The sequence below is a fragment of the Chrysochloris asiatica genome, unplaced genomic scaffold (genome assembly GCF_000296735.1).
Source record: "Chrysochloris asiatica unplaced genomic scaffold, ChrAsi1.0 scaffold00043, whole genome shotgun sequence".
NCBI classification, from domain to species: domain Eukaryota; kingdom Metazoa; phylum Chordata; class Mammalia; order Afrosoricida; family Chrysochloridae; genus Chrysochloris; species Chrysochloris asiatica.
The window spans coordinates 21,211,403-21,233,607 of NW_006408561.1; the positions used below are offsets into that span (position 1 = coordinate 21,211,403).

At 38.5% G+C, this 22,205-nt stretch overlaps 1 protein-coding gene across 2 annotated transcripts in view; it reads right to left on the reverse strand.

Annotated features, from left to right (window-relative positions):
- The window catches only part of NCEH1 (neutral cholesterol ester hydrolase 1), an 89,749-nt gene that overhangs the window by 19,853 nt on the left and 47,691 nt on the right, over positions 1–22,205 (reverse strand). The window contains exons 2-3 of one of the 2 annotated variants that reach the window (XM_006861844.1): positions 6,787–7,015; positions 1,852–1,921 (exon numbers count right to left, since the gene is read on the reverse strand). In XM_006861844.1, coding sequence (XP_006861906.1) covers positions 1,852–1,921; positions 6,787–7,015 — 299 coding nt within the window. The remainder of the gene's footprint in view (positions 1–1,851; positions 1,922–6,786; positions 7,016–22,205) is intronic. The other variant, XM_006861845.1, reaches the window with a different exon arrangement.

The following is a 22,205-nucleotide window of genomic DNA, read 5'->3' on the forward strand; positions in this document are numbered from 1 at the left end:
ATTCAACATTTTGTCCATAGAATCCTTCAATATTGCAAGCCAAGGCTTGAAATATTTTTGGTTCTTCCAGCTTGAGGTTTTCTAACTCCAGGTGTTTGCACATTTCATTATAATATTTGAGTCTCTTCTAGAGATGCCCTTTGAAAATTCCTGTTCAGCTCTTTTATGTCCTCATTTCTTCCAGTTACTTTAGCTTCTCTATCCTCAAGGGCAAATTTAAGAGTTTCTTCTGATATCCACTTTGGTCTTTTCTTTCTTTCTTGTTATAGTTTATTACCTTTTGTTCTTGAGATTGTCTCTAAATTCAGATAGGACCCTCTTAGACTCAGGGGACAATTGATGTCTAGATGTATGGAGAACTTTAAAAAATACTAGGCCCACAGTTACTGAAAACAGGCAAAGACTTTTCTCCTAAATTGTAGGAAAACAGAAAGAGAAAGCCTTCCCCTAGATTTGACGCTCTGAGTTTGGACTTCTAGTCTTCTAAGCTTTGAGAAAATACATTTCTGCTTGTTAAAGTTATCCAGTTGTGGTATTTCTGTTACAGCAGCACTAGATAAGTAAGTTGTAGTCCTTGCAAAAGACCACAGAAGAAATAATTATCTTAAGTCCTAGATCTGGAGAAGAGGTAAGGAGGCAATAAAGCCATGAATGGGAGGTCAGGGAGGGGGCAGTTAACAGAAAGAGGTAGAGAGAAGGAAAGAACTGTAGGAGCTCAGGTAATAGAACATGTTATAGTGGCCACAACCCTATCACTCAACATCATGAGTTTTATTCAGTACTGACTTGATACTGAGTCAAAAAAATTGGAGGCCCAATTCCCCATTCCATTGCCTACTAGCTATATGGCCTTATGCAAGTTACTAACTTCTTAAAACCTCAGTTTCTTATTTATGAGGAAGATATAAAAATAAATCTTGAACATTTTATATTATATGAGAATTAAGTGAGAATCTTCATTCATCCACTCATCATTCTTCATTCTACAAATATTCATTGAAGGCTCACTATATGCCAGGGATGTATATAGGCACTAATGGTTCTACAATGAAGAAAGCATGAATATTCCTAAAAATCTGTGTCTTCACGGTGCTATATTGTCTATCTTCATCAATGACAATATAAACATAAACAAATAAAGTATATGGTTAGTCAGATATTAATGAGGACTTTGAAAAGAAAAAAAGTAGAAAGAGCATAGTTCCAATATTAAATGTGAGAGCTAACACCTGAAGGATGTGAGACGATGTATGCAAAAGCAGTATGACACATAACAGGAACCATGACTAATGTATTATTATTATCACCACAATTGTTATTTCATGCTCATTTTCTTAGTTGCCCAGAACAGTGGCTAGAACTGATAGAATGAAGCAAAACACTAATATTAACATTAATGATAACAATAACAATGACATCAACCCAAGCTTATTGAACATTTACTATCCACAGGGTACAAGCCATAGAAGCTAGCTCCAGGAGAATGACTTTTCTAACTCTTAGCTGTAGGAAAGATTCTCTTGAAACTCTAATTGTCTTTTAATAAAAATGATGGTAGCCAAACTTGTGCATAGCAGGTAACTTGCTTTCAGTTAAGTCCTTTTCCAGAAATTTCTAGAACTAATATAAAAAGTAATTAGAGAAGTTATAAAGGCAGTGCAAAAAAATGTTAAGTTGTATCTGAAGTAGATTTTTCTGGTTATACTGAGTCTGATGTTATACAAATCCCTTCACACCTCAATGGATCTTTGATTTTACACCTTATCGCTTGAAAAATAAAGTAACTGCCTACTATCTAGGATCTCTAAAAATTAATTAAAAAAAAAATCCAACTCAGTGTTAATTACTTACTCAATGGAGACTATGACAGCATTCAATTCTTCTGCCATTACTGTACATAGGTCATCATAATAGCTGATTTCTAAAAGACACAAAGGCATGACCAATATAAAACAAGTCATTTCATACTCTTTACTCTTAATAACATCAGCTAATTTCTAGACCTGGATTTAAGTTATTCATAATAAAAATAAGTTACAAAAATCAAATGTGAAGGGAATGAAAGCCTAATTAATTATAAATTACATGTACAAATGCAAAGATTAAATCTGGTTTCTCATATAACGTAATTATTTTCAAATGACAGGGAATGTATATTAAATTACTTCTGAATGTAGTCTTCAATGACTGAACATGTATTTCACAATGGATTATGTGAATTAAATCAAATTCATTCTGATTTTATAATTCTTCCAATGTTTGTTTTTCAAACAAGCAAAAAACAACAAATAGACAGTTTCCTCCCCATAAGTATATAATTTTACCCTTTTAATACATGTTGTTTGCTGTCATTTAAGAAAATCACCAATTTGAAGAATAAGGTATTATGTTTAAAGCAACAAATAGCAAACCAGAGTTTCAGGAAGTCTTAGGAGCTGCTGGTACGGCACGGTAGGCGAAGCACTCGACTGCAAGGTCGGTTTGAACCGCTACTCCTTGGAAACTCACCAGCTGCTCCTCGGAAACCCTATACAGGGTCGCTATGGGTCAGAACTGACTCACAGTATTTAACAACAACAAACATTTTTTAGAAAATTGTTCTGTCAAAGCTCAACACTAATGGAACAATTTTAATATATAAAAACGTAATTGCTTAGTTGTTCTTTCAATAAATTAAGAGTTGGTGGTGGTGGTGTGCCATGGAGTCAGTTCTGACTCATAGTGACCCCGTATAGGGGTTCCGTGTGACTCTTAATAGGAGCAGAAAGCCTCATCTTTCTCCCGTGGAATGTCTGGTAGTTTCAAACTGCTGACCTTGATGTTAGCAGCCTGACTCATAACCACTGTGCTACCAGAGTTCCTTAATAGAAAACCACATATTTCCTTATTTATAGATCATCTAAAATAGTCCCTGGAGTTCTCACGTGGTGCTGTGCGTTAATGGGCTGAACTGCAAAGTTGGTTTGAACCACAAGGTTGGCAGTTCAATCTCCTCAGAAACCCAATGCAAGGTCACAAAGGGTTGGAACTGACTCGAAGGTACTTAACAACAGTAACAAGACAGTCCTAGAACCGAATGTTTAATAATTGCACCACCACCTGCATACCAACACCAATCTGAGCTCTTCCTCTGGCAGTTGTTGTTATGAGTCGTGGAGTCGGTTCCGACCCATAGCGACCCTGCACAGGGTTTCCGAAGCTGTAACTCTTTACGGGAGCAGAAAGCCTCATCTTTCTCCAGCAGAACAGCTGGTGGTTTCGAACTGCTGACCTTGAGGTTCACAGCCCGATTCATAACCACTACGCTACCAGAGCTCCTTTAATCAGCAAAACTGTGTGGCAAGGCCAGGCTGACTCTTGCAATGTATGCCATTTCTCCCTGTCCTTCAGTGCAGTGTCCTACCTGGAAAGTGACCAATGCTAGTGACTCAATTATCTCTAAAGCAGAGACACTGTCTTATTCTCTTTTGTATCATTACCCTCTGTCATGTATTGAATTGTGTCCCGCCCCCCCAATATGCTTCTCAGTATTATGTAATTATCCTCCAGTTTTTAATCTGATTTATTGTCCATGTTGTAAATCCTCACCTCTGTGATGTTAAAGAGGCAGGTTTAGAGGCAGTTGTGACAGTTAAGGTTTCATGTCAGGTTGGCTGGGCCAGGATTCTCAGATGTTTTGAAGTTGAGATGTAGTTATCTACATAATGAGATCTAATATAATGTAATTAACTCTATGATGAGGTCTGCTATTAGCAGCCAATCAATTGAAAGGCTATTTCAAGGAGGTGTGGCCTGCTTTCAATATATTTAGACTCTCAGGTGTGGCCTGCTTCCAATATATTTAGAACCAAAAGCTTGTTCACTCTTGGTTGTGTCTGGATCTGGCACCTGGCTCATCTTCCAACCTCCAGTTCTTTGGACTTCAGCCAGTGATCTCATGTTACCTGACTGCCTGAGGCTGTCTACCTGCCATCTGACCTAGTTGTAAGACCTGTTGATATTGGTTCATCTGACCTGGACTTGGAACTCTACAACTGTGTAAGTCATAAACCTTCTTGATATAAATGTTTCTCTCTCTCTCTCTCTCTCTCTCTCTCTCTGTATATATATATGTCATTGCTTTTGCTTCTCTAGAGAATTCAAGCCAAGACAGCAGGTACTTTAATGAGGAAGGATGCAATCTACAAGATTATGTATCTTGAGTCCATCTCTTGGCATATAAAAGGGATTAAACAAGCTAGTGAAGATCAGAAAGACCTCAGTAACTCCAAGTAAAAAGAGCAAGGAATGGAGCTCATTTTTTGGACTCAGGTGAAAATTGATGCCAAGACACATGGTGATTTTCCAGGGACACCATGCCTACAGATGTTGAAAGGGGACAAGGATCTTCCCTCAAAGCTGATAGTGACAAAAAGCCTTCCCGAGAGCTGGTGCCTCAAACTCACATTTCTAGCCTCCTAAACTGTGAGAGAATGAATTTCTGTTTGTTAAAGTCACCTTTTTGTGGCATTTCTGTTATAGCAGCACTAGATAACTAACACATCCTGTAACACACAGTGAAGTAACCATGTTTGCCCAGGACTGTTTATGTTTTGAAATGAAAGTCTCGTGCCTCTTGAAAATCCTCAGTCCTGAGCAAGTCTAGTTACTCAGTGAACATGTGTTAACAAGAACAAATCAGTAAATGAAAAAATAAACAACACCTGTAGATGGAAAATATAAAGCTAAATGAAATTTGCCTTCTTATTAAAAGAATATCCTTTCTGACTTTTGCTACATTTTAATAAAAACTAAATCTTCATTAAGTTCACAATAAAAATTTTTTTAAAAAGCACAGAATGATTAAATAAACAAAATAAGCTTCTATTGCCTTTCAAACTTAGGGGCTGCCTTTTAAATTGGTGTGATTAAATGCCATGGAGTCGGTTCCAAATCAAAGTGATCCTGTATAGGGTTTCCTAGGAGTGGCTGGTGAGTTTGAACCACCGACCTTCTGGTTACCAGTCCAGTGCTTATTCTACAGTGCCACAATTTTAAACTCAATGAATTCTAAAAGCTCTGTGATGAAACTGAGGAAGTAGTTTTATGATACATAAAAGAAGAAATGAGAGCCTGCCATTTTGAACGTGTTTTTCTCCTAAAAGTTATCTAACATTAAAAAGAACATTCTTGACATATCTAAGATAATTTATTTTTATATACTGATCTTTGGTTTTATGAACAGAAAAAATATTGATGTATTCAGAAATGGCTCATTCTGTTTCATAGAAAGATGTTTTCAAAATACAAGCTAATAAAAGAGTTACAGATAATTCCATCATATTCTCCATCACTTGACTATTAGTTTGTTACACTGTGGTGGCCTGTATGTTGCTGTAATGCTGGAACCTATGCTACCAGTATTTGAAATACCAACAAGACAGCTTTCATTGGAGCTTCAGACTAAGACAGACTACAAAGAAGGAAAAGCAGACTACTTTTGAATATTTAGCTACTGAAAACCTTATGATTAGCAGTGGGACATTGTCAGATATAGTGCCAGAAGATGAGCCCCTCATGTAGGAAGGCACTCAAAATACAACTGGGGAAGAGCTGCCTCCTCAAAGTAGAGTTGACTGTGATGTTGCGAAGTGAGTAAAGCTAGGGATCTTCTTTTGCTGATGGAGCACAACTCAAGATGAAGAGAAAAAGCTGCAAACGTTCATTAATAATCAGAACATGGTATGTATGATATCTGAATCTACGTAAATTGGAAGTTGTCAAAACTGAAATGGATGCATAAAGATCTATAGCCTAGGCATTAGTGAGCTGAAATGAGATGGTACAGACCATTTTGAATGAGACAAGCATATAGTTTATTATGCCAGGAACAACCAAGGACAATGCTGTCTGTGACAGGATAATCTCTGTATACCATGAGGAAGACCAGTAAATACAAATTTTATTAAAATGTACACACCAACCACTAAAGCCAGTGATGATGAAATTGAATTCTACTAACTTCTTCAGTCTGAAGTTGATCAAATATGCAATCAAGATGTATTGATTGTTGTTGTTGTTGTTAGGTAACATAGAGTTGGTACCAACTCATAGCGACTTATGTACAGTAGAACCAAACACAGCCTGATCCTGGGCCAACCTTACTTCCGTTGCCACGCTTGAGCCCACTGATCCTGCCACTTTGCCAATCCATCTAGCTGGGGGTCTTCCTCTTTTTCTCTGACCCTCCACCCTACCAAACATGACATCCTTCTCCAGCGACTGGGCCCTCCTGACAATATGTCCGAAGTATGAGAGACAAAGTCAGGCCATCCTGGCCTCCAAGGAGCACTTTCAATATTCTCCTCCAACACCATAACTTAAAAGCATCAATTCTTCTACGGTCTTCCTTATTCACTGTCCAGCTTTCGCATGCATATGAGGTTATTGAAAATACCATGGCTTGGGTCAGGTGCACCTTGCTTTAGTGAAGAAAGCTATTAGGAGCACTTCAAAATAAACTAGCCTATGACTTAAGTCACAGGAAGTATTTTCAAGATATTTTATCTGAATAGATCAAAATTTTACCTAGGGTAACCATCTAACATCATCCAAACCAAGACCCTTCTGAAAGTGAAAAAGGGGTACTATTACTAATTTTGTCAGATCAACAGATGTAACTGAGATTGTTCAGGGAAACCAACAAAATGATCCCACTGTCTTTACCCAAGAAGATAGCCAAACACAGTCACAAATTTCCCCCAGGATCAACACATCTCACAAAATCCAAAGATGACCAGGACGTACTTGGACTTGCCAATGCCCAGCCTCCTCCATGCACATAAAGAATGCTGCGTCTCAATGGCTCTTCTGGCTTCGGGGAGCCTTCAAACACTCTGACTTCCACACCATCAAAGTCAGTATCTGTCACTTTCACCTTAGCAGACGACCAGGCAGTTTTCTTGCCGAAAGAAATAATGATAAAATTCAGGGCAAGAAGATGATGGCTCAGGCCCAGGTAGTGGATCAGGTTACTCTGCAGAAGGACACAAGGAATAAACAGGGAGAACAAGTGTTAACTTAGGTGTTACGAGGACTGTGCTCTTAATACTGAAATTCTTAGAAGTAACTGACACTGGACTTGGGGACTGACTAGACATTTTCAATACCACACATTGCATTTACCTTTCACTTTTAGAACATAGAAAGTACTTTCATGCATGAAGTCTCCTTTGATCTTCAGATCTGCTCTGGGCAGGTATCACAACACCAACATCATTAGCACCAAGGTCTTTGGGTGGCACAAATCAACTACTAATCAAAAGGTTGACAGTATGAATCAACACAAAAAAGATCTTGTGATATACTTTTGTAGGATCACAGTCATTGAAAACCTATGGAATGCAGTTCCGCTCTACACATACAGTGGTCCAGCATTGATGACTATAGGTAAAGGTAACTTTATAAGAGATTTAGATGAACCGAACTTGCATGTTTAGCTATATAATGGTGCTGCTGGTACTCAAACCCAGGTCTTGTGAATTCCAAGATTCACTCTTTTTTTTTTTTTTTTTTTAATTGGCATATCACGATTCTGATATTCTCAAACCATACTGGGAGTGGAATTAGAGTATTTTATTTGAAAGCAAATAAAAGAAAGAAAAGTTTTACATTTATTTAATTTTAAAAGTGCTTTTTTAAACCTGCGTATTTAAGCATGTCTGGTTGTCTGGAGAGTAGAAGGGGATGAGTGTGTGTGAGGCTGATACCCTCAGATTCTGCCATTCAAAAGCAGATGAGCTCAGATAGAGCCAGAAGCTTTCAGAAATGCAGAAAACCTCTTCTTCCCCTCAACTCTGAAGGCACGGAGCCCTATATTTAAGGATCATAGGAAATTGTTTAAAGAGCTCTGGTGCGTAGTGGTTACGAATCGGGCTGCGAACCTTAAGGTCAGCAGTTCGAAACTACCAGCTGCTCCGTGGGAGAAAGATGAGGCTTTCTACTCCCGTAAAGATTTACACCCTCGGAAACCCTATACAGGGTCGCTATGGGTCGGAACCGACTCGATGGCACATAACAACAACAACAACAACATAGGAAATTGGTTGGAAGAAGCCCTGGTGATACAATGGTAAAGTGTTAAGTTGCTAAACAAAAAGGAACACAATGAGAAGAGACTAAAGTTGCCTACTTGGCAAAGACTCTGTAGTTTATTCTCCTCTTGTCGGAAGCCAGCTCCGACACTCTTATTTGGGGGTCCTAGAGGGAGGTATGATGTCAGTGAAGAATGAAGCTCACAGAATCGATGGGTCTTGCTAAATGGTGAATCTTTTCCTCTCACATTTTACATTTTATTTCTCCTCTTTTTCCCTTCACATTTTATTTCTCCTTTTTCCTCTACATTTTATTTCTCCTCATGCCTCTACATTTTATTTTTCCTCTTGCTCTTTATTACAGATTCTCAGACAGCTTTTATACTACTCTATACCATCAATCTATTAATCATTCTTTTCAAAGTAGTGGTCTAAATCACACATGTTAATCATTTCAATATAGAACATCAAGAATATCAAAATCTTCCTTGTATCCCTTTACATAGTTAGACAATATCTGATTTCTGTAGACAAACCTCATTGCTCTAAAAATGTCACGTTAACCTTAAAACATAATTCTAAATCTTAACTCCTATTTCTACCCTCAACTATTATTTTCTATAGATTCATTAATCACATGTACCTAGACATTATTTGCTATGGTAACTGACAACACAATTGTTTTTTTATGATTGATTAAACAAGAAATACAAAAAGCATAAAAAGGTTTTGTAGTTAAGAAGAAACAGAACAACTTTCTTATACCAAAAACTTCTCCATACAAAACATCTAGTTAAATTTATGCTTATGATCTAATACTATTCCCTTAGCCCTCAACTGCATTTTTGCTAATTTCCTAAAGGTCTTAATGCCCCTGACGGAAACGACACAGAATGTTGAATGTAATCTTGAACTTGAGCTGGCAAAAACTTTAGCTGGTTTTTCCTAGTGGTGAAACTTATTATTAGTGTGAGAAGCATTCTTTAGGACTATGCATGATTGAATATGGTGTGAATGTACAAGTTTTAAATCTCTAATATATTTCTTACTAAGATTCTACTGAAAACTTTTATTATAAAATCTAGAAAATTAAAAATAAGCTGATTAAAACAAAGAGACAGAGACAGAGACAGCAGAGTCCCCACATGAGATCTCTCCTGGGGCCCCGTGCCACAAGAGGGGGACCCATTGTGGCCCTACTTAACAATGAGCCCTTCATGTTTAGGGTCCTCTGCATGGCCTCCACCATTCTCTTTTTACTTATTATATTTGCTCTTCCTACTGAGTACCATTCTAAAAATGACCTCCCTGCAAAACTTAATGGCCATGCTTCAAAATCAGAGAATTGGAAACAGTCTGCAAGCAAGGGATCAAACAAGAAAGGTCAAGAAATGTCAGAGAGTGATTGGACACATTCTTGGCACATGTGCCAAGATACTGTGTCTCCTAGTGGCTCTTAAATGTCAGGAAAGGGAACAGCCGGAGGGTAATAGTGCTCGTTTGCAGATATTCTAAAATAAAAGAATCAATGTTACTAGCAGAACACAGGACTACGTAATGTCTCTGATACACCTCAATACAGCTTCCCAGCCTGTGCACAGAGGACACACGTGTAACTTGAAGAGGGTACAGGTGGGCTGCAATAACGATCACCTCAGCTTCTAGACAGGCAAGCCTGTCCCTGAGCTATTTAGCCCAATGTGCTACACAAATATTATTATTGTGTGCATACACCCTGCTATGAAAACAGGTGGGCAAATGCTGCATTATAAAATCATTATCAGTGTTTATAATAAGCAGTAAGAATAAGGGACAATTAATGTGGCTCTGTGGGCTAATGCATCAGACTGCAAAGTCATTTGAATTGCAAGGTCGGTGGTTCAAGCTCACCAGCTACTGCCCAGCAAATAAAATTAGTAGCTAAGCCTTTCTGTAGCTTTTATTCCAAGGAAGGTTATATCTTCTGCTTTTGATTTTTTCAAAAGCATGTATCTCCTTTGGAGAATAAAATAATAGGCAATTATTCCGATTATATTATGCATAAGAAATCTTCTAGGTTGGGTGGTAGGAGAGAAAAGGAGAGGTATTGGAGATGAGATGAGGAATGTGTAGCTATCTAGAAGTTCATAAAAGAAGAACCCAGGGATGCAATACTGTCCAGATACATCAGTGAACTCTGCCTGAAGTAGACCTGTGCCCCATACCCAAGCAGAATCTGGAAAGAGGAAAGACCCTAGGGAAGCAGTGCCTTCAAGTGGTCTTAGAGTATTTTCCTTGGCTTCAGCTGTTGTAGATGCAACAGAATGATTCTATGTGCCCAATAAAGGCATAAAAATAGCAAAGGCCGAATGATGTCTAGCTGATAGATCTGAGACAGTCTCTCCGGGTATCTATGGTCCACTATAGTTCCAGGGTCCTATAGGAATAGTCCTGGTGTGGCACTGTGTGTTAAAGTGCCAGACTGCAAAGCCATTTGAACTGCTATGTCGGCAGTTCAAGCTCACCAGATGGTCCTGGGAAACCCTAGACAGGGTCATTATGGGTCGGAACTGACTCGATGGCACTTAATAACAACAACAACATCGGAATAGAATAGCACACTAATGGACCAGAGGGGCTCTTATAAATACGAAAAAGAAAACCCCAGGCTAATTTGTAGGGACCCAAACACCAAGGGTCAGGTGGAACAATGATGTGGACTGCAAGTGTGTAACATCCATGATACGTGGCATTGTAGATCCAGTTGCCTTTAGGTTGATTCTGATTCATGGTGACTCCAAGTGTCTCAAAGTAGAACTGTCATCCAGAGCATTGTCAATTGTTCATTTTTCAGAAGTAGATAGCCAGGTCTTTTTTTTGAGGTATTTTTGGGACTTGAACCTCCAATGATTAATACCAAGCATGTTAACAGTTTTGTACCACCAAGGAGTCCTAGCATTGAAGGAAACCCTTCAAAACCCAAAAACAAACAGCAATGAGGGGGAACCACTAAATTAATTCACTGGGATTAAGTTTCTATCTGGAAACACAGTGTCTCCATACAATAAGCACGGGACCACTGGCCACTCCAGAGAAAGAGGTAGCTTTCTGCTCCTGCAAAAAATGTAAAGCCTTGGCAACGCTGTAATTTGGAACCAACTCAAAAGCACTTACCAATAATAAGAAGTTTCTACCTCCTAAAGAATTTAAACTCAAGTTTAAAGCTCAGGTTATATTTCTTGTATCCTTGTGTTTATGAAATGAAATGTAAAACCACCCAAGTAGCAGAAAAACTAATTGTTCATAGAAGAAAGTCAAGTGTTAAGGACTCTAGTGGTGGTGGTGTGTCATGGAGCCAGTTCCAACTCATAGCGACCCTGTATAGGGTTTCTGCCGCAGTAAATGTTTATGGGAGCAGAAAGCCTCATCTTTCTCACACAGAATCACTGGTGGTTTTGAACTAGCTGATCTTGAGGTTAGCAGCCTGACTCATAACCACTATGCTACTAGAGCTCCTTGTTAAGGACTCTACAAATTGCAAATTGACCGAGTCTTGGCTAAATGAAGCAGTGTTGTTGGGTGCTGTTGAGTCAAAGTTCAATACAAATCATACCTAACTTCCAATTTACATACAAATTTGACTTAAAGACAGATTCAGGAACAGAATTTATTCGTAATCTGGACAGTGCCTGTGCTTCATCTTCCTTTAAGGCACAATTCAATTTAGAAGTCTTACTCTATTTGATCCCCAGCCAGAAGTTATGTCTTCCTTCTCTGAGCTTGTGCAATCCTTTATCTGGGTCTCTCTTGAAGCTATCTAACTACCATCAGCTCTTCCTTACAAGCCTTCTTCCTTCTCCGCATCTCTAAGTTCTAGAAGTTTGTCTTCTTCTTCCCCTTAAAGTTTCCTGCTCATAGAATACATTCTATAATTATATGTTAAATCAATCATCAGAGAATTCTATTCATAAATATACCAATTAATATACATACTAAGTAACAGTTTCTGCTTAACCACCTTTGATTCTGGCTTGTCCTTTGATCTTTCACCATTATTAGATCAGGGTAGGGAGTCACTGGTCTACCAGGTTCCACAAAAATGTAGAGTATTCCTCATTCCTTCCCACTCTCTTACACAGAATTCACCTCCTACATCCTGGAATGTTGGACAGGCAAGTATTAAGTCCTCTTCAGTCTGAAACTGATCAAATATACACTCAAGATGCAATGATAATTACTGGTGATTGGAATGTGTAAATCGGAAACAAAAAGGAGGGATCGGTAATTGAAGAAAATAGCCTTTGAAATAGAAACGATGCCCTGAACATCAATTAGACCAATGTTTGCCTTGATATACAAGGGGCTTCAAAAATTTCATGGAAGAGATATTTTCTCCATCTGTTGGGACGGATGTTGGTGTTGAGGGAGAAGAACCACTCACTGTGTCTTACAGTGCTTTGGCAAAACTTCTGATGCAAGGCCTTCTAGCCAAGTGTCTGCGAATCATACTACTGGATCGTTCATCATGTCTCTGGGGGTTCTAGCTTTTATAAGAAGATATTTGTAGATTTCTAAAGAAATTATAATTCCATGAATAAATTTGAGGAGATAAAGTAAACTGCCATCTTTCAGAGTAAAAAAGGGATTTTGCAATATAAAGAATTTCTTTGGATTGACTTCCACAACTATTGTCATTAACCATAGTTCCTGAACTATGAAACATGACTATGTGGCCTAAGGAATTGTTTCTTGGTAAATAAACACTAAATATTTCAGGCAGCTAAAAAAAAAAAAAAAAAATCATGGAAGAGTGGAATTAAAAGATAATTGAATTTTTCCTTCAATTTTCTAAGTCCTTCATATAGTATATTATATACCTTTTTATAAATTAGAAAAAAAAATTCCACATATACTAAAACATCTTTAACATAACACAGTAATAATAATAATTTTTGATGAGCATCAAAAAGTATCAGCCAGGCAAGAAGTGACTAGCTTACAAGCTTTCAAGAGGGAGCTTAGTTCCAGAGGGTACAGGGGAAGGTAGAAATTCTACTGAGTGGTTTCCAATCTGTTGGGACAGGGCTGATGAAAGGAGGTGGGGAGGGGAATCTTGTGGTACAATAGTGAATGATTGCTATCAGGACTGATTGTGTGGGTCGGAAATGTAAAGGTAGATGTTTTGTAACAAAAGGAGGGGAGTGGTTGATTTCCGCAGTCCAGGAGCAGAGGTCCCTGGGACCATCAAGTGAAAAGAGCAGAGTGCAGGACCCCACCCAGAGAAGCAGTGACACCAGAGATGGAGGCAGAGACGATGATGTGGAGAGATGGAGCGGCTGGGGACTCTGGACTCCGGAGAGGGTGCTGGCCAGGAGCAGGCTTGCAGGGAATAACCTTTGGTTGTTTGATGCATGGAGGGGATTGTAATCATTGCAATGAAACAAAACATGATAGGATGAATGTAAAGCTGGTGTTCTCCCATGTAAACTATCACATAATTCCAATAAAAACTTTTAAGAAAGTATCAGCCATTTGTTATTATGACCCATCGTATGCATCTTGAATTTCTAATATGATAGGGTCTATGGGGGTTGGTTTGGAACTACAGGTTATATGTAAGTCCTGATGTTCACAACCCAAGGACTGCCTATATTGGTACAGCAAGGAAAGTAGCAGAAAGTCAAGATGCAAAAGTGCTGGGCAGGGATTATAATTAAAATAATTATGGGTAGATATTAAAAGTACCATGGACTTTCAAAAGAACAAACCAATCCATGTTGGAAGAAGTACAGCCAGAATGCTCCTTGGAAGGCAGGATGACCAAACTTCATCTCTCATACATCAGAGGGGACCTGGAGGGACTATTCACTGGAGAAGGATATCATGTTTGGTTAAGTGGGGGATCAGAGCAAAGAGGAAGACTCCCAGTGAGATGGAATGCACAACGGCAGCAGCAATGGGCTCAAATGTAGCAACGATTGTGAGGTTAGCACAGAACTGGACAGTGTTTCATTCTGTTGTGCACATGGTCACTATGAGTCAGTACCAACTCCATGGCACCTAACAACTTAACAACATAAGTGTGGATAGATAGGAGTCCTGATGTGACACTGTAATGTAGGCACTGGATTGTTCAAACCCACCAGCCACTCCTCAGAAACCCTATGCAGAGTATGAGTCAGAGCCATCTCAACAGCACACAACGACATGGTATATACGAGTGAGTGAAAGGAGAAGTATACCAAGCTTAGGAAGAGCCTGTGTACCAAGGCTCAACATAGAGAGCCTGTGTGCTCACATCATGGGAGGAATGCTGATACTGCACACCCATAAATAATTTACCAGGTGGTCATATTTCAACATGAACCAACTACATTAAATACTTATAGAATCTTGTGTAACTTACTACCTGGTCAGTGCTCACATTTAAATGGTTGTATTCTAAGTCAATCATTCTCCAACTTCTTTAGTAATAATTACTTCTTGTCAAAGAACTTCTTAATTCTCTTCCCTAGAGTCTGTTCTCCTCTTGCTTATTATAGGAAAAAGAAAATCTCATGAAAAATTTATCATCTGAATGAAGATGTGTGATCATATGCAGGGGCAGAGTATTTAATAAGCAACGTACACCCATCTCTCTCGCAGATGAAAAGAAGCTTTTCTTTTTGTAGGAAGGAGCTGTAAGGTTGGGAAAGAGACAAACGGCAGGTATACCTAGAAGTGAAATCTGTGATATGGTGAAAATGTTCATTACAATTAGTAAGTATGCACAAGTAAACCCATGTTTATCTTGCTTACTGGGTTAGCCAACATGGATCATATATTTTAAAATTAGTGCACTTTTCGATACAGATTTAATTTTTTTATTGACAATCAATCTATATGACTTAGCTAAGCTAAGAATCAGAGAAACTGGACTATATGAAGAAGGCATCGGGATTAGAGAAAGACTCATTAACAACCTGCAATATGCCAATGACAATTTTTTTGCCAAAAGTGAAGATAATTTTAAGCATTTACTGATGAAGATCAAAGTTTACAACCTTCTGTATGCATTATACCTCAACATAAAACAAAAATCCTAACTACTGGACCAAAAAGCAACATCATGATAAACGGATAAAATAATGAAATTACCAAGGATTTTATTTTCCTTGGATCTACAATCAACACTCAGGATAGTAGTAGTCAAGAAATCAAACAACAGATTGAATTGGGCAAATCTGCTACAAATTTGCCCTTTTAAGAAGCAAAGATGTGACTTTGAAGACTAAGGTGAGCCTGACCCAAACCATGATCTTTCCAATCACCTCACATACTTGTGAAAACTGTTGTTGTTAAGTGCTGTCGAATCGGTTCTGACCCATAGCGATCCTGTACAGGGTTTCCAAGGCTGTAAATCTTTATGGGAGTAGAAAGCCTCATCTTTCTCCCACGGAGTGGCTGGTAGTTTTGAACCGCTAACCTTAAGGTTCACAGCCCGATTCGTAACCACTATGCTACCAGAGCTCCTTTGTGAAAGCTAGACAATGTGAAAAGAAGACCAGAGAAAAACTGACACATTTAAACTATAGTGTTGGTAAAGAATATCGGATGTATCATACCTGCCAGAAGAATGAAAAAAATCTGTCTTGGAGGAAGCACAGCCAGAATATTCCTTAGAAATGACATCATTATAAAGAAGGGCCAACCCCTGCAGAAGGACAGTATGCTTGGTAAAATAGGGAGTTGGCCCAAAACCAGATGGATTGACACAGTGGCTATAATAATGAGGTCAGACTAGCAACTATTGCAAGGATGGCACAGGACAGGCAACAGTTCATTTCTGTTATACACAGGCTCACTATGAAGTCAAAGACAACTCAACAGCACCTAATAACACAGGTGGGCAAGCTGAGAACATCAACTGGCAAGAATGTTTTACCTAACTCCCTCTTCTCCAAATTTTAATCTCTCCTTTAAACTTCAAAAATTATCTGAGACCTTGATTTTTAAAGGAAATTTACTGATTTTAAAGTGTGGTCTCATATTAATAATAAGTTGTTGTTGTTGTTGTTAGGTTCTAGCAAGTTAATTTTGTGCATCGCAATCTTATGCACAAAAGACCAAAATGCTACCCAGTTCTGCATCATTTTCGCAATCGTTAAGCTTGCGCACATTGCTTCTGCCAAGATGCCAATCTATCTTATTGGGGGTCCTCTTTTTCACTGACCTTCCACTTTACCTAGCATGATATCCCTCTCCAGGGATTGGACCCTACTGACACTATGTCCAAAGTATGAGAGACGGAGTCTTGTCATCCTGGCTTCCAAGAAGCATTCTGGTTGTACTTCTTTCAACAAAGATTTGTTTGTTCTTCTAGCAGTCCATGGTACTTTTAATATTCTTCTCCAACACCCTAGCTCAAATGCATCAATTCTTTTTCCTTATTCACTGTTCAACTTTCACATGCATATGAGGTTACTGAAAATATCATGGCTTGGGCCAGATGCACTTTAGTCCTCAAACTGACATCTTTGCTTTTCAGCATTTTAAATAGGTCTCATGAAGCAGATTTGCCTAATGCAATATATCATTTGATTTTTTGACTGCTGCTTCCATGAGTGTTTATGGTGGATCTGAGCAAAATAAAGTTTTTGATTACTTCAATCTTTTTTCCATTTATCATTATGTTATTCGTTGCTCCGGTGGTAAGGATTTTGTTTTATTTACATTGAGGTGCAATCCATATCTAAGGCTATGGTTTTTGATCCTCATTAGTGTGTTTTAATTCTTCGTTTTCAGCAGGCAAGGTTGTATCATTTGTATACTGCAGGTTGTTAATGAGTCTACTTTTGATCCTGATTCTCTGTTCTTTTCATATAATCTAGCTTCTCCAATTATTTGCTCAGCACAAAGATTGAATTTGTATGGTGAAAGAATCAACTCTGGCACACATCTTTTCTAATTTTAAGCCGTTCAATGACACCTTGTTTTGTGCAAAGGACTGTCCTTTGGTCAATGTACAAGTTCCTCCTGAGCACAATTAAGTGTTCTGGAATACTCATTCTCTGCAATGTTGTCCATAGCTTGTCATTATCCACAAAGTCAAATATGCTTTACATAATCAATAGAGCATAGGTAGACATCTTTCTAGTGTTCTCTGCTTTCAGCCAAGGTCCATCTGATGTCATCAATGATATCCCTTGTTCCACGTCCTCATCTGAATCCGGCTTGAACCTCTGACATTTCCTTGTCATTGTAATGCTCTAACCATTTTTTAATTATCTTGAGTACAGTTTTACTTGTGTGTAATATTAATGATATTATCAGATGATTTCTGCATTCCATTGGGTCACCTCTCTTTGGAATGGACACAAATATGTATCACTTCCAAACAGCTAACCAGGTAACTGTCTTCCAAATTTCTCAGCATAGTGGAATGAGTACCTCCACTGCTACATCAGTTTGTTGAAAGATTTCAATTTTTATTTCATTAATTCCCATTGCCTTGTTCTTTGCCAATGCCTTCAGTGTATCTTGGACTTCTTCCTTCCGTACCATTGACTCTTGATCATATATTACCTCTTCAAGTGGTTGAACATCAACCTTTTTCTTTCTTTTTTTTTTTTTTTTTCTGGTCAGAGTGACTCTGTGTCCTTCCATCTTCAATACTAAAAGTTGAGGCTTGAATATTTTCATCAGTTCTTTCAACTTGACAAATGCTAAGTTTGTTATTCCCTTTTGGTTTTCTTACTCTAGATCTCTGAACATTTCATTACAATATTTGGCTTTGTCTTCTTGAGCTGACCTTTGAAATTTTCTGTTCATCTCTTTTACCTCACCATTTATTTCATTAGCTTTAGCATCTCTACACTGGAGAGCAAGTTTCAGAATCTCTTCTGACATTTATTTTGGTTTTTTCTTTCTTTCTTAACTTCTTAATGACCTTTTGCTTTCTTCTTGTATGATGTTCTTGATGTCATCCCATAACTCTTCTGGTCTTCAGTCATTAGTGTCTAATGCATCAAATCTGTTCTTCAGATGACCTCTAAACAAACACATGTAGGATATTTTCAATGTTATATTTTGTCTCTCGAGGACTTGTTTCAATTTTCTTCAGCTTCAGCTTGAACTTGCATATGAGCAACTGATGGTCTGCTCTACAGTCTGTCCCTGGCCTTGTTTTGGCTGATGATATGGAGTTTTTCCACTGTCTCTTTCTACAATATAGTCAATTTGATTTCTGTGTATTCCATCTGGTGAGGTCCATGTGCATCTGTTATGTTTTTTGAAAAGGCATTTGCAATGAACAAGTCATCGGTCTTGCAAAATTCTATTATGTAATCTCCAGCATCATTTCTAATCCCAAGGCCATATTTTCTAACGATGGATCTTTTCTCTGTTTCCAACCTTAGTATTTCAATCAACAGTAGTTATCTATATATCTTGATTGCATGTTTGATCAATTTCAGACTGAAAAAGTTGGTAGAATTCTTTAATTTCATCATCACTGGCCTCAGTGGTTATTACATAAATATCAATAATAGTGGTATTAACTGATTTCCTTGTAGCCATATGGATATTATCTTATCACAGACAGTGTTGTACTTTCAAGATTGATCTTGAAATCTTCTTTTTGATGATGAATGCAACACCATTCCTCTTCAATCTGTGATTCCAAGCATGTGACTATCAGATATGAAATGGCCAATAGCAGTCCGTTTAAGCTCACTAATGCCTAAGATGTCAATGTTTGTGTGTTCCACTTCATTTTTGACAACTTCCAATTTTCCTAGATTCATACTTTGTACATTCCATGTTTCAGTTATTAATGGGTGTTTGCAGCTGTTTCTCCTTATTTTGAGTTGTGCCTCACCAACAAATGAAAGTCTCAAAAGCTTTATTACGGTTGAGTCATTACGGTCAACTCTACTTTGAGGAGGCAGCCCTTCCCCAGTCCTATTTGAGTGCCTTTCCACCTGAGGGGCTCATCTTCTAGCACTGTATCTGACAATATTCTGGTGTTATTCATCATGTTTCAATACTCAATACTGTGGTGCTATCTGACAGTGTTTCACTGCTATTCATAAGGTTTGCAGTGGCTACACATTCAGAAGTAGTCTGCTCCTCCTTCTTCCAAGTTGTCTTAGTCTGGAAGCTCAGCTGAAACTTGTCCACCATATGTGAACCCTGCCAGCATTCGAAATACTGGTGGCACAGCTTCCAGCATCACAGCAACACACAAGTCACTACAGTGCAACAAACTGACAGGCAAGTGTTAGAATAAGTTGGAGATCAAACAAAACATTTCTTCAGGAAAATCTGGACTAAGAACCACCTGTTTGCAACTTTGGATCTTGAGATTAATCCAGTATGACTGAACATACAACCAGCAAAATGGTGGCAGATTTAATGCCATTCCAAAGTGTAGACCAGTCTATTTATCAGAGAATGTTCTGGCTCCAAGTCCTTTATTGGGCAGCCTGGATAGGAGGTATATAAGTAGATCATTTTCCTAACACAAACATCTAAGAATAGCATCAAAACCTTCAAGAAATTATGGATCACCAGGAAAGGAAAGTAAGATTTGTAAAGTCTTCTCAGAGATAAGAAGTTGGGATATAAAGACTTGGCCAAGAAGCTACTGGAATAGCCATACAGAAAGGAATTTGGAAGCAAGTATGAACAACCAGCCCAGAGAAAATGTATAATTGTTCTAGGAAGGTGGGAGGCTGGGGAGTTATATGACAACTGCTCAGAGAGTTTAGGGGTAACTTCTTTCCTGGGCTGATCCCCATCTAATGCCACATTTCTCCATATGTTACATACACTGTTAGCTAGTCTTCCACTACTGAATGAATAGACAAGAATGGATTCCCCACCAGGATGAAAGGTATCTATGAAGCTGGAAGGAAGGGCATGTAATGGAGTTAGATAAACAGTGTGATGCTAGTTTTGTCTCCTGTCAACCAGAACTTCAATCTCATTCATTTCAGTTTGACATCCTGCTGAGAATTTACATTTCTACCCTTAATATGCTGGACCAGAATCTGCATTTTAACATGATCCCTAGTTGATTCTTATTATTCTCATAGAATCTTGTTAAAATGTAGATTCTAATTCAGTATGGAGTCCTGGTGAGGCAATGTTGGATGAGCACTAGTCTAGAAGGTTGATTTGAACCGCAAGGTGGTAGTTCAAATCCACCAGCCTTTCTTAGGAAATCCTATACAAGGTTGCTATGAGTCAGAACCAACTCCACAGCACTTAACAAATACAACAATTCTGTATATCTAGGGTTGGAAATGCAAATTCTCAAAAGAGAGTCAAGTTGAATAAACCACTTCAGAGACTTGCTGAAACTTTGTGGTTTACACAGTTATTGCTGGGCTTCCTTTCGTATGCTAACAACAAATTTCAACTCTTTTCACTGAGTTTTGTGAAAACTTCATTCAAATACCTGGTATGTGCCCAAAACCAAACCCATTGCAGTCTCCTACTCATAGCTACCCTATAGGACAGAATAGAATGGACCCATAGGGTTTCCAAGGTTGTACATTTTTCCAGGCGCAGACTTTCTCCCGTGTCTGACACATGGTGGTGGTGGTGGTATGTCATGGAATCGGTTCAGGCTCATAGTGACCCTGCACTTTCTGAAGCTATAAATCTTTATGGGAGCAGAAAGCCTCATCCTTCTCCAGCAGAACAACTGGTAGTTTTGAACTGCTGAGTGTGAGATTAGCAGCCTGACTCGCACCTACTATGGTACCAGATTTTACTCATTTAATCCAATGGTTCTAAAACCTGATGACATATTAGAATCACTTAGAGCTTTTAAAAATTGCCAGTTCCAATCCTACACTAATTAAGTAATCATCTCCAGAAGTAGGATCTAAGCCATAAACGCTGTTGTTGTTGTCAAGTGTAGTCAAATCAGTTCTGAAAGTCAGTGATGCTGTATAGGGTTTGCGAGGCTTTAAATCTTTGAGTTTTAAATCTTTGGACGTTCTTTTTTTTTTTTTTTTTTTGTCGCTGTCTGCACACCTCCATTCAGGTGACAAGAGGGTATGCCGTAGCGAATGGACTCCCTATCACCTACATTGGAGGGTTATAATATAATACGCATGTGCACAGATCTCCTTGAAATTTAGAGTGACAGTTTCCACTTAAAACCAAAGGGCCACAACTCGTCTGTTAGTTTGTTGTTCATACTGTGGTGGCTTGTTAGTAGCTGTGATTCTGAAAGCTATGTCACCGGTATTTTAAATACCAGCAGGGTCACCCATGGTGGACGGGTTTCAGATGAGCTTCCAGACAAAGATGGACTAGGAAGAAAGAGTGACAAACTACTTCCGAATATTTAGTCGCTGAAAACCTTATGAATAGAAGAGAAACACTGTCAGATATAGTGCTGGAAAACAAGCCTCTCAAGTAGGAAGGCACTCAAGATGCAATTGGAGAAGAGCTGCCTCCTCAAAGTAGAGTTGACTACGATAATGCGAATGGAGTAAAGCCCATGTGAAAAAAGCCCACAGGACCTTCATTAGCTGATGGGGCACAACTCAAAATGAAGAGAAACAGCTATAAACCTCCATTGCAAATCGGAACATGAAATGTACGAAGTATGAATCTGGGAAAATTGAAAGTTGTCAAAAATGAAATGGAATGCATAAACATCAATATCTTAGGCATTACTGAGTTGAAATGGACTGGTATTGGCCATTTTGAATCTGACAACCATATGGTTTACTATGCCGGGAATGACAAATTGAAGAGGAATGGTGTTGCATTCACCATCAAAAAGAACATATCCAGATCAGTCAGGAGGTACAACACTGTATGTGATAGGATAATATCCATGCATCTACAGGGAAGCCCAGTTAATACCACTATTATTCAACTTTACGCACAAACCACTAAAGCCAGTGAGGATGAAATAGAATCCTAACAACTTCTTCAATCTGAAATTGATCAAACATGCAATCAAGATGTATTGACATTACTGGTGATGGGAATGCAAAGGTTGGGAGCAAAGAGGAAGGATCAGTGATTGGAAAATATGACCTTGGAGATAAAAATGCTAGAGAACGCATGACAGAATTCTGTAAAACCAATGATTTGTTCATTTCAAATACCTTCTTTACACAGCATAAGAGATGACTATACACATGG